General features: G+C 43.9%; 1 protein-coding gene across 1 annotated transcript; it reads left to right on the plus strand.

The window, feature by feature from the left end:
• Positions 1-10,925: 10,925 nt before the first annotated feature.
• Positions 10,926-16,379, plus strand: slc29a2 (solute carrier family 29 member 2). The gene is made up of 13 exons (XM_079586210.1): positions 10,926-11,091; positions 11,920-11,962; positions 12,117-12,195; positions 12,289-12,422; positions 12,553-12,692; positions 12,867-13,001; positions 14,238-14,335; positions 14,519-14,597; positions 14,704-14,837; positions 14,967-15,066; positions 15,143-15,228; positions 15,337-15,536; positions 15,736-16,379. Exons 2-13 carry the CDS (start codon positions 11,931-11,933, stop codon positions 15,845-15,847), a joined length of 1,329 nt encoding a protein of 442 aa, XP_079442336.1. The 5' UTR covers positions 10,926-11,091; positions 11,920-11,930; the 3' UTR covers positions 15,848-16,379.
• Positions 16,380-16,778: the final 399 nt, after the last annotated feature.

Genomic DNA, 16,778 nt, shown 5'->3' on the forward strand with positions numbered 1-16,778 from the left:
CGTCAACGGAGGAGAGCTTAGCAGAGGTGGAAGCGCTTGTGCGTGCTGAATAAGGCACGCGCCAAGACTTTGTGAGTTCCGCGTGGACCTCGGGAAAGAAGAGAGTGGGCTTGTGACGGGGGGCCTGCTGGCGCCCTGGCAAAAACCATCCATTCAGCCGACTCCTGGGCGGCATTTCTCGGGCGAGGTCTCGGGCAGCATCTCGGCGTCCGAGTTTGTCCTGGTAGCTGCAGCGCTAGCACCAGACTGTGAAAAGGCGGGGTCGACGGAGCCCGACCACTCTTCCTCAGACGCGGCGATGGAGAGGCTGTCATCTTGTTCATCGCCCGATCCGCCAAAGGAGACAAGACCCGCCGCTCGGTCAGAGGGGCGCTGGTCTGCCTGGGTGAACAGGACTGGCGATGGAGACTGAGAGGGAGACAGCGAGGCACGCGGGGACTCGGCCGGCGTGGGCTTGCTTACTTCCATCGGCTCGGGCTGCCGTAGGCTGCGGCGCTTCTTCTTCCGCAGCTGAAGTAGTGCCGGGAAGGGAAGAGGAGGTGTAGCGGTGTCACCGTCTCGGAAGAGAGCTAACCACGTACGCAGCGTCGAGATGGGCATACTCTCGCAGTGAGAGCAGGCTGTGGCAGAGAGTGCATCCTGAGCATGGGCGGGTCCCAGGCACGTGGCGCACTCCGTTAACCCGTCATCCTCGTGCAGGAAAACTCCACACGAGGTGCACGAGAGGCGAGGCATTTGCAACAACGCTCGCAATTTTCTCTTTTGTGAACTGAAGTGACGCAGCGGCGAACACAACAGTAGCAGAAAAGGATTAAAGCTGTTTTCTCGCCGGATGGCCTCAGGAGAGCAGCGACAGGAGAAGAGCGTCTTCAGGGAGTCGAAGGCGCTGTCCGCTCTAGCTCTAGCTGAAAAGGCTTGTTTCCATGGCGAAGGCTTCAGAGGAGTCAAAGACGTGAAGGGTCGCTGAAGGAGTAATATCTGATTTCTTGTTTGCATTTTTTACCATAGTTGTACTTGTTTTTATTACGTTTTGACACCACGTTTCTTTGATTGGTTTGAGTTTGTATATTATAGTCCTAATTTTCAGTTTTTTGTCTGATCTTGTTTATTGTTCTGTTTCTGTTTCTAGATTTCTTGATTTTTTTTTAATTTTGAGTTTATTTTGAAAAAAATTGACTGCTTGCATATCATCTAAGCTCTTTTATTTCCGTGTTTGCATTCTAACACTGACCATGTAAAATTAGTAGGCCTAAGTCCTAATTGGTATGATATAATGCGTTTGTATTTTTATATAAAAAACGCTGAATAAGTGGATATGTAAGGGGAAATAATTGTTACGCTCTTGACACTATCCACAATATTCCGACGTATTAAAGTGACGTATTTTCGAAATCCATATTCCACAGCTCTTTTCAAATTTACTTAGCCTTAAGCTTTTTGAAAATATAAAAATTATCAATATGTTGGCTATTTGCAGTATAACATTTTATGCATTATATTGTGCTTATGAGTGTTGACTTATATTAAACGATATTAAATATGAATAATAAACAAAATAATTAAAAACACGTCCTATTTTCCTGATAGCATTTATTTTGCTCTCAGTGTTGAGTTGAAACAGCGGATGAAGAAGTGACTCACGAGGCTGCTCACTGCAGAGCCATGGGTGGAGCGTGAAGTCCATCCCCCCCTCAGAGGTGGGGGCTGGAAGTCAGGCTCAACCATGGGGGCTCAACCCATATGCCGTCCAGAGAGGTGGAGCTGGACGTCATTTGGCTCCAGGTATCTGGCAAATGAGGACGCAAAGTATTATGGGAAGCCAAACACACCAAATGTGGCCAATGGCCAATAGCCGTTTCTCAATGTCAAGGAAGGATCCTCAGAAGCCGGAATTTCGAGGATGCTACGTCATCGACATCCGTCGAAGGACTGTTCCAATGTCGAGGATCCTCAGAATTTCAACCAAGGGCGGAGTCCTTCGTTCGGAAAATATCCCATATACAGAAAAGGGTGCATATGTGTAGACTTCGCGCTATCAAATCGCCCACAATCGAATGCGCGCAGCTTTGCTATCTTGTTTAAAAAAAAAATACAAAATGTCGGATGTTAGCGGAGTCGGAGCAATAACGGGGCAATATGCTTTTAAATGCAAGTAGGCTATATTTACGTTACCATACATTTTTTATAACCGTCATATAAGTTTAACGTTTAAATGCCAGTACAAATTACTACCGATTGATATTACAAATTACGTTATGGCTAACCTGTCATTTTAACAATTGTTAGCTTGTTTGCCGTCACCGGCATTTCACATATTTTACCATTGCATGTGTTTTAACAGCTAGAATGTTGCTATGGACGCAGATGTCATAATCACTGGAGACTGAAACTGAAAGCAGTTGCAGGCGATATTTATTAAGACAGGGTGGCAGTACAAACAGATGGAACAGTGACGCAGGGACTAGATGGTCAGGATCCGTGATGATGTGCGATGGTGAGGTGACGGTGAGAAGACAGGTAATCCAGACACGTAACGCGAAGACAGGAACACGGCTGGAACAAGGCAGGAACAGGACACCGGAACACCAACACGAACAACATCAAACAACGATCTGACAATGAGAGGAGATAAGCAGTGAGTATATGTAGAGTGGTGAGATTGCCCGCAGCTGGTGAAGTGATGATGATGAACAGCTGGAGCGGATCAGGTAATGTCAACATTCACGCCCACAAACCCACGCGCTCACACAACCACGCGCTCACACCACAACATAAACACGAGACTAGAAGGAACAGAGAAAACGTCTACCGTGACAGTACCCCTCCTCCTAAGAACGCCTCCTGGCGTTCCCAGACTCCCTTACCTGTCGATTGTAATCATCGATAAGGGAGTGATCCAGGATGTCTCGAGCAGGAACCCAACTTCTCTCCTCCGGACCGTAACCTTCCCAGTCCACCAAGTACTGAAATCCGCGTCCCCTCCGCCTAGAGTCCAGAATACGGTTAACCGAATATGTGGTCTCCCCATCTACGAGACGCGGTGGAGGAGGAACCGGGACAGGCGGATTAATGTGAGAATGAAACACGGGTTTGATCTTGGATACATGAAAGGCGGAATGGACCCTCCTGTACGCGGGAGGTAGCTTGAGGCGGACTGCCACTGGACTAATGATTTTAGTGACAGTAAACGGGCCAATAAATTTGGGTGCAAGCTTATTAGAGACGGTGCGCAAAGGAATGTTCTTAGTTGAAAGCCACACTTTTTGACCCACGACGTATACGGGAGGCTTTGACCTGTGGCGATCGGCCTTGGCCTTGGTGCGCGCCCCCACCTGGAGTAGAGTCTCACGGGCTCTAGTCCAGGTGCGGTGACACCTCTGAACGAAGGCGTGAGCGGAGGGAACCGCAACCTCGGATTCCAGACTGGGAAAAATAGGTGGCTGGTAACCTACACTACACTCAAACGGAGATAGGCCCGTGGCCGACACTGGCAACGTGTTGTGGGCGTACTCCACCATAGAGAGTTGTTGGCTCCATGAGGAAGGATTCTTGGATACCAAACATCGCAACACTCTCTCCAAATCTTGGTTGGCCCTCTCGGTTTGGCCATTGCTCTGGGGGTGAAACCCCGACGAAAGACTAACCGTCGCCCCCAGTAATCTACAAAACTCTCGCCAAAATTTGGACACGAACTGGGGTCCCCTGTCGGAAACCACGTCAATCGGAAGGCCATGTAAACGAAAGACGTGATCAACGACCGCTACCGCTGTCTCCTTAGCTGAGGGTAATTTGGGTAAGGGAACAAAATGGGCTGCCTTCGAGAACCGGTCCACCACAGTTAAAACCACTGTGTTCCCCTGAGAGGGTGGGAGGGCGGTAACAAAATCTAGAGCGATATGGGACCAGGGTCTCGAAGGAACCGACAGCGGCTGAAGTAACCCATCTGGAGGTCGATTGGAAGTCTTACCAGTGGCACAAACCGAGCAAGCCAAAACAAAATCGTGAATGTCGCGAGCCATACGAGGCCACCAGAATCGTTGCCTGACTAAAAAACTAGTACGATTAACTCCTGTATGGCACGCCACGTTGGAGCCATGACCCCACTGGATAACGTCAGACCGTAATCCCTCCGGCACAAACAAACGATTCGGTGGACACCCGGGCGGAGGCGTTACCCCTTCTAGGGCGCTCTTGACCCTCGACTCGACCTCCCATGAGAGTGTGGAGATGAATAGAGTCTCCGGCAAAATGCACTCGGGAGTAACCGGGCGTTCGGAAAAATCAAATATACGAGATAACGCATCGGGTTTGATGTTCTTAGAACCCGGACGATAAGAAAGAGAAAAATCAAAACGACCGAAAAAAAAGTGCCCACCGAGCCTGCCTGGAGTTCAATCTTTTAGCAGTTCTGATGTACTCTAGGTTCTTGTGATCAGTCCAGACGATAAAAGGTACCCCCGCACCTTCTAACCAGTGGCGCCATTCCTCCAACGCTAACTTAACTGCCAACAACTCTCTGTTACCAATGTCGTAATTACGTTCGGCAGGAGACAACCGGTGAGAAAAAAACGCGCACGGATGCATCTTGTCGTCTGCAGGGGAGCGTTGGGACAACACTGCGCCTACTCCCACCTCTGACGCGTCGACCTCCACCACGAACTGACGTGAGGAATCAGGGGCGACAAGAATGGGGGCTGAAACGAAGCGGCCTTTCAGTTTAGCAAACACGGCCTCGGCCGTGTCTGACCACCTGAACGTAGTTCTGGGGGAGGTCAAGGCAGTCAGAGGTGCGACTAGTTGGCTGAAGTTGCGAATAAAACGCCGATAGAAATTGGCAAACCCCAGGAACCTCTGCAGGGCCTTGCGAGAGTCCGGGCTTGGCCAATCTATCACAGCCTTGATCTTCTCAGGGTCCATCCGCATCCCTTCAGACGAGACGATGTACCCTAGGAAAGGAACAGACTGTGCATGAAAATCGCATTTCTCCGCCTTGACAAAAAGCCCATTCTCTAACAACCTCTGAAGCACTCGTCTGACGTGTTGCACATGTTCCTGGAGAGAAGAAGAAAAAATCAATATGTCATCCAGGTAGACATATATGAACTGATCGATCATATCTCGCAACACGTCATTGACCAGTGCCTGGAAAACTGCCGGGGAGTTGGACAGCCCGAACGGCATAACCAAATATTCAAAGTGCCCCCTGGGGGTGTTAAAGGCAGTTTTCCACTCATCTCCCTCCCTAATGCGAACCAAATGATAAGCGTTACGCAAATCCAATTTTGTGAAGACAGACGCTCCCTGCAACCTCTCGAAAGCTGAAGACATCAGCGGCAAAGGATAGGTATTCTTTACCGTGATGTTATTCAACCCTCGGTAATCAATACAAGGTCGCAGAGAACCGTCTTTCTTCCCCACAAAAAAGAATCCCGCCCCCGCTGGAGAAGAGGAAGGGCGGATGAACTTGGTTGCTAGAGAATCAGAAATATATTTCTCCATAGCCTCCCTTTCTGGTCTAGAAAGTGAATAAATCTTGCCCTTAGGCGGAGACTTACCTGGCAGTAAATCTATAGCACAGTCATAGGGACGATGCGGAGGGAGAGAAGCAGCACGAGACTTACTGAACACTTCCTTCAGGTCCAGATACTCTGCGGGCACGTTAGACAAATCCCCTGCTTCCTCCTGAAAAACAGAAACAGGAACAGACGAACAAGCAGAAACAAGACAGGACTTATGACATTCCTTGCTCCACTCCAGCACAGTCTTATGATGCCAGTCTATACGGGGGTTATGCTTAATGAGCCAGGGATGTCCAAGGACGACGGGTGCAAGGGGTGAATCCATAATGTAAAATGAAATGGTCTCTGAATGATTGCCGGAAGTGATGATAGTGACATCCTCGGTGGACAGGGAAATGGTGGGAAGCTCTTGTCCATTGAGTGCATTAACTGTAATCCTGTGAGTGAGCGGTCTGAGTGGAATCTGGAGTTCCCGTGCAAAAGAGTGATCCATAAAATTACCTTCGGCCCCAGAGTCCAGAAGTGCTCGACAGTCGTGCTGGTGGACTGACCATCTAAGTCTTACCGGGAGGAGCGTGGAGGTAGATGTGGTCGTAGATGAGGTCTTCCTGGCGGAGATCCCACCCGATAGTAGCCTCAAGTTTACTATCGGGCTTGACCTTTTACCGGGCAGTTGTAAGCATAGTGTCCCGTACCTCCACAATACAGGCAAAGGCCCTGGGACCTCCGCCTCTCCTTCTCCTCCCGGGAAAGCCGAGCTCGACCCACCTGCATGGGTTCCGGATCGGGGATGGGACTGACCGCGTCCCTCCTGTTGAATCTCTCGCCCTCAGCTCCTCCGATGGGTCGGGTAGACGGACTCCGGCGCTCGACCATGGACAGTCGCGCGTCCACCCGCAGTGCTAGATCCACGAGCCCGTTCAGAGTGGTAGGAAGGTCCAGGGCGTAGATTTCCTTCTGGACGCGGTCAGCCAACCCATGCAGGAACATGTCCCACTGCGCCTCCTCGTTCCATCCGCACTCCGCCGCCAGAGTCCGAAATTCGATCGAGAAATCGGAAACAGATCTCTCCCCTTGGTGCAGCTCTGCCAGGGTCCTGGCAGCCTCTCTTCCTGAAACGGCACGGTCAAACACCTTCCTCATCTCGGCGGCGAGGGCCTGGAACGAGGCGCAGCATGGGTTCTGGTTCTCCCACACCGCCGTTCCCCACAGCGCCGCCTTCCCAGTCAGCAGGGTCAACACAAAAGCCACCCGGGCTTGTTCAGTACTGAAGGTATGAGGTTGAAGAGCGAAGTGCATTGAACAGCGTTGGAGAAATGATCTGCAAAAAGCTGGCTCACCGGCGTATGACTCTGGTACAGGTAGGCGGGGCTCTGACTGGGAGGGGCGCGCTGGAGCTGGTGGAGGAACGGCCGGTGTGGGCGGCGCAGCAGGACTCTGTAGGCGTTGGATCTGCTGGGTGAGCTCGGACACCTGCGTCACCAACGCTTGTACTGCGCGACCCGTATCCCCGATCTCTCGTTGTTGAGAATCCATTCTTTGGACGGTGTGATGGATGAAATCTTCCAAAGATCCCGAAGACACGCCCGCTGCTTCCATTCCTTGGTCAGATCGTTCTGTCATAATCACTGGAGACTGAAACTGAAAGCAGTTGCAGGCGATATTTATTAAGACAGGGTGGCAGTACAAACAGATGGAACAGTGACGCAGGGACTAGATGGTCAGGATCCGTGATGATGTGCGATGGTGAGGTGACGGTGAGAAGACAGGTAATCCAGACACGTAACGCGAAGACAGGAACACGGCTGGAACAAGGCAGGAACAGGACACCGGAACACCAACACGAACAACATCAAACAACGATCTGACAATGAGAGGAGATAAGCAGTGAGTATATGTAGAGTGGTGAGATTGCCCGCAGCTGGTGAAGTGATGATGATGAACAGCTGGAGCGGATCAGGTAATGTCAACATTCACGCCCACAAACCCACACGCTCACACAACCACGCGCTCACACCACAACATAAACACGAGACTAGAAGGAACAGAGAAAACGTCTACCGTGACAGCAGATCTGTTCACTCAGGCAATACAATCATTTCTAAATCAATAAACTCCTTTTTAAATCAATATTTTGTCTCAAATTATTGATTTATTATTATTGATTTATTTTGTTAGGTAGGCAGCCATGTAATAAGCGGGATAATGTATAGCGAGCCAGTTTTTACAGCGAATACAACCCTTTTAGGTTTATTCAAGACCCCTCTCCGCTTCGCGTTAGAGTTCGCGGGGTTTCACTAAAGGCGGGCGTACACGGTGCGATTTTTTGCTGTTTTACGAGCTCGCAGATAATTTTTTCACTCGGGAGAAATCGAGTGCAAATCGGTGATGCTCGCATGGTCGCGGCTCGCAGCGTGTGAGAGGAATTACGAGCCGAGCCGAGCACGTTATGAGCACCTCCCCGACCTCCCGATCATTTTTAAACATGTTTAAAAAATTCGGGGAGTCGTCCCGATTTTCACCAGCGTATAGGCTGTCTCCTATTGCCAAATCATACACAACCGCCTCACAGGCTAGATCGATGGGGCTATACCTCAGTGGCAGCAACCACACAGCGTGCGCATACACTGTCACACACACACACACACACACCCTCTCTCTCTCTCTCTCTCTCTCTCTCTCTCTCTATGTTTTTTTATGTTGAACGGAATGGCTACTGTCACAGTATCTGCATTTGCACACACATTTCTGTCATTTTTCTATCTGAAGCTATTGCCTGAAACATTGAAAGCTCTCACAGAGACTGTGTTTAACCGCCAGCTCGGGATAAAATTCGTTTTAAAATTCGTCGTGCCGTGTTCCAGCTGCTTTGACGCGATTATCAGTTTAACTGACTCGTAACGTTTGCAATATCTCACGACCTCCCGAGTGTCCGAACTCGCACCGTGTACGCCCGCCTTAACGGACGCAATGACGTGCACTCAGGGGTTCTCAAGTCTGCCGTGAGACACACGCAATTCAACCAGTTCACACGCTCACACGCCACACCGTGTATTTCTCACGCTGAAAAAGCAATGCCAACCAAGTTGTCCTGTAAACTTTATATATAACGTTGTATACAAGGCGCAGACACACAAAGTGAAGTTTCCTGCCGCCCGCACGTATTTCGGCCAGATTGCGTTCGTTACTAGGCAACATGGATGCGCGAAGTCGCGAACACACGGAAGTTGACGGAACAGAACGAGAATCGGCTACCGTACGTTCGTTACTAGGTAACCAACAACATCGCACGAACACACGTGATGGAGAAGGTAAGTTGGAAGAAAGCTTGTGTAACATTTTTAGCCTAGAACATTTAATATATAGCATTGTTATACCATATACATTGTTATTGATGCAGTCAAAAGCTCTACAACTACTTTGCAACCTGGACAGAAGCTTTAGCTCAGTTTGGCTAGCTTACGTTATCTGAAACTAAGGGAAATGTTAAAGGAACACTCCGACTTTTTGGGACTTTAGCCTATTCACCTTATCCCCCAGAGTTAGATAAGTCCATACATACCTTTTTCATCTCCGTGCGTGCTATAAGTCTGTTTGACGCACCCACCGCTAGCCTAGCTTAGCACAAAGACTGGATGTAAATGGTTGCAGCTAGCATACTAATCCAAATAAGTGACAAAATAACGCAAACATTTTCCTATTTACATGTTGTGATTTATGTAGTCACAGAGTGTGCAAAAACCAAAGTCACATGAAACACAGACATATTTTAACCGTATAAATACTGGGAACTATATTCCCTGAATATAGGGCGGAGTGATAACCGCAGCGCACCTGAGACGAGCTCTGAACGAACTCTCTTCTGCTCCTCACCACCATAGACATGTATAAAGGCTAGATGGCTTACCGGCGCTGAGAGCCAATGGGACCCGACGACGTCACACGGCGGCCATTTTAGGACAGGTCCGCTCGTCCAGTTATAACATGAAAGTCTATTGTGCATGTAGTGCTGAAATAACTATATCTTGCTCAATTTTCAACCGATTTTCAAACGGCTTGGTGTGTCATAAACGTCAGGGATGCGGCTATTTAACTGCATACTGCATACAAAACGTGAAGCTACAATTTAAACAACGGCATCAGCACAAATCATAGCCACGTTAATAAGGTTTGTAATAAACCAAACCGTTTGTAAATCTGTCAAGAATTCAGCAAGTTACGAGCATTTGTCACTCACCTTCCGTCCACAGCAGCAGGGAGCAGCAGCGCAGTCACCTGACCTAAGATGGCCGCCAAGTTGACGACACAGCTGACTCCGCCTTGAGCCATCTAGCCTTTATACATGTCTATGCTCACCACGGCGCGTCTCAGGTGCTGCGGTTATCAATCCGCCCAAGTAGCAGTGCTTCGCCTTCAGAGAATATAGTTCCCAGTATTTATACGGTTAAAATATGTCTGTGTCTCATTTGACTTTGTTTTTTGTACACTCTGTGACTATACAAATCACAACATGTAAATAGGAAAATGTTTGCGTTATTTTGTCACTTATTTGGATTAGTATGCTAGCTGCAACCATTTACATCCATTTACATCCAGTCTTTGTGCTAAGCTAGGCTAGCGGTGGGTGCGTCAAACAGACTCATAGCACACACGGAGATGAAAAAGGTATGTATGGATTTATCTAACTCTGGGGGATAAGTTGAATAGGATAAAGTCCCAAAAAGTCGGAGTGTTCCTTTAAGGAAGGAGTGAATGTATTTCTTCATTTTATTTTAAATTGTACTGTATTAATAGTCTTTCTAGTTACATTAAGCCAAGGCTACATGTATTAAAGCAGAGTGCTCTGGTTAATATTTTATATCCTGTCAAAATAAGCTGGAGTGTGTACTCTTGTACGTACACACACACACACACACAATGCAAAAATATTTGTTTTTTTCCAAACAGTTTGGAGCAATTTGTTATATTTTTGTCATTTTTGTATATTTGTAATTTTGAATATAACATTAAAGAGTATATTTGATGTGATAAATTGCTCTGTCATTTATCAGATTTACCAATTGTTAAAATTTCTATTTGTGCTGGTTAATTATGAACAATGGGTAAAATTGAGGGGTGGGGGCGGGGCTCCATTAGGGCTCCTCCCCTAACCGCATGTGATCTCACTCCAAGCTTTTGATAAAACTTGAGAACCCTGCGTGCACTTGTTCCATTTACTTGTTCTCTCGAATCCTAAAGAGGATCCTCGCCTAGCCTCTGAAGTAAATGACTTGGAAGGACGCGTCCTGCCAAGGAAGTATCCTTGACATTGAGAAACACCTGTCTGCATCCTGCAAGACTTCAAGTTACGCCCCACTTCAAGTTACGCCCACTTCCTGTTACGCCCCTCTCTTGCAGTCCGCAGACAGACCCATCCCAATCGATCCTGCGGGACGAAACTGCGCGGTGTTACAGAGCTCGCCGACCAATAAAACAGAAACAGGAAATCCCCAGGGCGGGAAGCAGCAAGAATGTTTGAAAACCCCCCGCGCTTTCTTGTTTTGAGGAGAGACGACGTGTGTAGTACGACTCTGTGAGTATTTATTTGAATATACTGAATTTTCAGTTTTTTTTAATAATTTAATGGTCGCATCGAATTTTAGAATAAATAACGTTATATATTCAGTGCAGTCACCGAATGAATATTTATTTATACCAGCAGTAATGTCTCTATTTAAAATTCATTGGAAAGTTGGTTGACAGATGTAGAAGGGAGCAGGTATTGTTTGGGCATGAGTGATGAGTCTAGACATTAACGTTAATACTAATCAACGTTATAGTTTAAGTAGTTCGTCGACGTTGAAGCTGAACTTGACACGGGTTTTAAAACTGTTGACAGGAAACGTGGGAAAGGTCTGATGACATAATTCGGGAAAATACGTTTCCCGCGTTTCTTTCTTGTGTTTCAGGGGTTGATGGGAATGAGTTTCTTAATAAGTTAAACAAGTGCCTACTGTTGGACCTCAGCCGCAGGATGACTTTAAATCATTTAATGATATAAAAATTAAATGAATTAAAAAGATAAAACACAAACATCAAGATGTAAACTTCTTTTTTCCTCAATAATTGTATTGAATCAATAGGCTCTTCTAGAATCACAAAACAAATAATGGTTAATAAAATGTATTTGATCAACATTAAAAGTTTCTGTTAATAAAAAATATTACAGCAGAAATACCTGAGGAAGTAGCCTCTAGTATCTACTTCACCCACAACTCCTGTAGATGTCAGTACAGTGATATAAAATCAGTGCCATATGCCATATGGTTGTGTATGATGTCACTAAACTTGATCATGATCTAACAACAAAAATATAACATAAATTGTAATTATAAATTATAAATTGTTCTTTTTTTCCCAGAACATTTCAGAATGAGGATTTGTAAGGGAACATCAGATAAGCAGTGAGTGGAGTTCTGATGCCAATGTCAACTGATTTGGAGAACTGAAAATCTGTTTGCATCATAACCATGTTGAATTATTCAGAAAAAATAATAAGATGTTAACTTTCATTCATTTTGTTTAGTTTATGACATAATGTCTCTCTAACCTTGACAGTGGCCTTGTGGCTGTTATCTTTTTCTTGTTGGGAATGGGAACTCTGCTTCCATGGAGCTTCTTCATAACCGCAATGAATGTAAGACAGACAGACAGACATACTTTTACTAATTAATACTTAAGGTTATCTTTAAATATACTGTACTCATACCCCATTCTCTTCTGTTTGCAGTATTTCACTGACCGTTTGAGAAATGATACAGATTCTTCACAGTCAGATCCGTATATGTTTGATAACATGAGTGTGCTGTTAGCCCAGCTTCCCTTGCTGCTATTCACACTTCTCAACTCCTTTCTATACCAGCAGTGAGTACTTGGTTCAGTCAAGCAAAGTTCATTCAGTTTACTTTTGCAAGTCATAGTGTTGTATTATTTCAGAGGTATATATGGGTTATATTATGATCATGAGTTATTTTGTTCTCGTTTGCTTTTGTAGCATTGCGGAGAAGATGCGGATTGCGGGTAGCATGGTCTTCATATTACTTCTCTTCATTCTCACGGCAGTTTTAGTAAAAGTTAAGATGGACCGGGACCACTTCTTTTCCATTACCATGGCAACAATCTGGTTTATTAATAGTATGTTTCTTATGCCTTACATCTACAGTATGTTCACATTTCCCCTTTCACTTCATATTGAATAGAGTATTAGAATATATCCGTTCCACTTCTACTTCAACACTTTTCCGTGAGTGAATCAGTGGACAAATCTAACTCCCCTCGTTGTTCTTGCACTTTTTTTCTCTCTCTCAGTGTTTGGGGCCATTCTGCAAGGTAGTCTGTTTGGTCTGGTCTGTAAGCTACCCCCGAGATTCAGCTCCCTGTTTATGAGTGGACAGGCGGTGGCAGGAATCTTCTCGGGTCTTGCCATGCTGTTATTGAATATCTGTAAGTAATACCGTAATAATTATAATTATTACTCCTTACAAATTGAATGATACAAATCATATTCTTCTAAATAAGAGGATAGCCTAATGTACATCCAGCTGGTAGTTATTGAAAAATAAACCTAGACAGGGTGATCAGGTCTTGTATCACCTTGAAAGTGTTGATTTTGTGATGACAACCAGCTTATTACATGGCTACTAGCAGCCACATCAAATGGCTGCCCACCGCTCCGGGTGTGTATGTGTGTGTTTACTACTCCTAATGTGTGTGCATTAACTTGGATGGATTAAGTGCAGGGGACAAATTTCGAGTATGGGTTACCATATCATATTACAGCCTTCACATGTCACTTTCATAATACAAATCGTCAGCCTCATAGCATAATTGCCTAAGTCATTAACATTGAAATATGACTTAGGCAATTATGCTATGAAGCTAACGAAATATTGATTTGAGTTAAAATATTTGACTAGCTCATTAAACGCAAAGCTTCTAAAAAACAACAACAACAAAAAACGGTTCCTAGCAAGCAGCTTTTAGCCTTGACGAATTAACAAGTTTGATGGGTACGATATTTAAGAGATAATGTACAGTCATATCACTTATAACAGAGCTTTTCACCACATAAATAATGAAGGGGACATGAAATATTGATCTGAGAAGAAACCGCTTTAAAATATGACCTGTTTATTATCTCATCCATTACCGTGTACAAAAGACGAACACTTCAGCAATATTGTTGTACTACTAAATGCTGCACGATTTTAATTTAATCGAATTTAAACCAAAATCTTGATTATGAAATTGCAGAGGCTGCGATCCCCCCTCCCTCCTCCTTATATATGCACAGGGTGTTAGCGATGATGAGCGGCTCTGTGATCAGTGGCGCTTGTAACATGCATTTGAAAAGCAACCCGTGACAAACACCTTCTCAAACTTTAATTAATTTAAAACGCAATATTTTATCTATGTTATTCTGAACATTTAGCATAGCCCTAATGTTTGTCATTTTTTCACAATTTCTTCAACCTTTAACAGAATGTTTGTGGGTGCGGGTGGGAGTGAAACACGTTGCGGGAGTGGGATTTAAAAAAAACAGTCCCATCCAGGACTCTAATGTGCAGCCCTATTCCACACCATACCTACTTGAACCTAAATAATTTGAGGTGCTTTTAATTAAAACTCTGAGAGAAAAAACATTTATGCTGACAGTTATGTTTTTTATGCCTCCTTTAGTTAAAACCGACTCTGAGAGTGCTGCGCTTGGATATTTCATCACCCCCTGTGTCGCCACTCTACTTACTTTGTGCTGCTATCTCATACTTCCGCATCTGGTTGGTGCCTTAGGCCATCATCATTTCTTTTTACTTGTCGTCTAACTGTTGAGGGTCAACAACACAGATAAAAGCATTTACTGCTCATTTAAAAATTGCTCTAAAATATGAAAATAGTACATTAACGTTATTCTGATTATTTTATGTTATTTTGTATAAATGAAATTCCTTGTTATATTTCAGAGATTTGCCCAACTTTATTTGGAAAATGTGTCCCCTAAAACTGCAGAGACACAGAAAGAGCCACCTGCAGATAGATCTGGTATGTCATATTGCACATTTTTCCAGTGTTTGGACAAACTACAGCAAAGACAATCACTGTTGGTTCTTCTATATCCTGCATTTTTGTGTTATTTTTGTTGCTACAGAGATGGATAAAATTAAGTTAGATGATGCTGGCAATGGATTCGATATCATTGGTGAAACTGAAGCCTGTGAAAAGCTGAATGAGCTCAAACAAGAAACTGAGGAGAAGTCAACTGTGCCACAGGTCTTCAAAAAGGTATACTGAAAGTATTTTGTTATTATAACCACCATCCTTGTTTCAAACCTCAGGAAAAATGGAGTACATTTATTTTAAGACAAGTAATAGTAAATATCCGGATTTATTTTATGAACTTTATTTTTGTAGATATGGGTGATGGCATTTTGTGTGACATGCGTGTTTGCCGTCACACTGTCCGTTTTCCCAGCAATTACAGTAAATACAAAATCTTCTGGCTTATTTGAAGGTGAGTCTACAAAAGAGTATAATTATACATTATGCTTTCCAAAGCACATTGATATATATCCTTTTTCGTCTTATAGAGAACATCTTTATACCTTTGTGTTCATTCATTGTCTTTAATGTGATGGACTGGATAGGCAGAAGTCTCACTTCTCGTCTTCAGTGGGTGAGTCTCATCAGATCCTGTATCAACACAGTACAGTGCTATGATAATGATTACCAATGGAAATGATTCTTTATCTAACATGTCATTTTTCTTTTCCCAAATTCCCAGCCTTCGATGAAGAGTAATTTATTCCCTCTTTTCGTGGTATTACGGGTAGTTTTCATTCCTGCCCTCATGCTCTGCAACGTTCAGCCTCGCTTCTATCTTCCAGTCTTTTTCAATCATGACATGGCTTATATTATCTGCATGTCTTTGTTTGCCATCACAAGTGGATATTTTGCCTGCCTCTCCATGAGCTATGCTCCACAGTAAGTACTCTTAAAGATAACACAAATCTTTTTTCAAGATTCAAAATCAACTGGGTTAAGTAAATAGTACATTTATTCTGTAATGTCACCATTCCTGGTATTCTCAACCCATTGACCCACATGACATACTGACAAACCCATTGCCCCACATAATAGATCTCAGAACACCCACAAACTCTTCTGTTTATTTTGTATCTAGGCTGGTGAGGCCTAAAGATGCAGAGACAGCAGGGGCTCTGATGACCTTCTTCCTGGCTTTGGGACTCTCTCTGGGTGCCGCTCTCTCCTTTGGCCTTAAAAAAATGATTTAGGGAAAATCTCACAAGCTGACACTGCTGTTATCTCATTACTGAGATAATGTGTGCACATTACCAACATAAACATGTTTCGAGTGAGAACTGTCTTGAGGCCTTTGTATATATTTTTTTCCTCACTCTATTCAAGTATACTCAAGACTTTATAGCACTTCATAGTCACGGTTTTGAAGATCTCATGAAGGAAAGGAGAAACAAATTTAGATAGGGTAGCTGTTGTAAACTTTTATCTTAATCTTATGGGGTATTTATGTTCCTTCCTTTCACTTTTACATTTCCATGGGATGTTTTTTAAGGGAAATATTTCACTTTTTTAAACATGTTTTATGATATTTTTTTATTACATTTGTGATCCGAGATTCATGAATTGTATTTTTATTATTATTATTATATTGTTGTTTTTTTTAATTATTTATTTTAAATCTTTTAAATTGTATATCTGCATTTTGTACGCTTTTTTTATTTGTTTGTGTGCGTGTGTGTTTTTTTTTATTTTAAATAAAATGTAAAAATATAAACGCTTCATGTGATTAGTCACTTTGACCTGTCGGGAACAGCTGAAGCCCTGCATAGAATTTTTTTTTTTTTTAAAGATTAGATTTGCAGGTGCCTTATGTGGAATTTTGTAGGCTTAGCATGAATGGTCAGTTTTTACATACTGAGCAACATTACTATTATATTCTATGCATAATGGAAAACTTTACTAACATTTGCACTCAAGACCAATGAAATACACTAAGCATATATTGTTGATGTTTTCATTTAGTTCAGATACACGCATTTATATATATATATAGTGCTGTCAAATTGCTTAATTGTATCTAACAAGTTTCTTTAAATATGTGCGTGTAGATATATAGATTTGTATATAAATATACACATAATATAAATAAATTTTATGTTAGATTAATTTATTTGATTGCACTAA

Source organism: Phoxinus phoxinus, assembly GCF_949152265.1.
Source record: "Phoxinus phoxinus genome assembly, chromosome: 17".
Taxonomy (NCBI): Eukaryota; Metazoa; Chordata; class Actinopteri; order Cypriniformes; family Leuciscidae; genus Phoxinus; species Phoxinus phoxinus.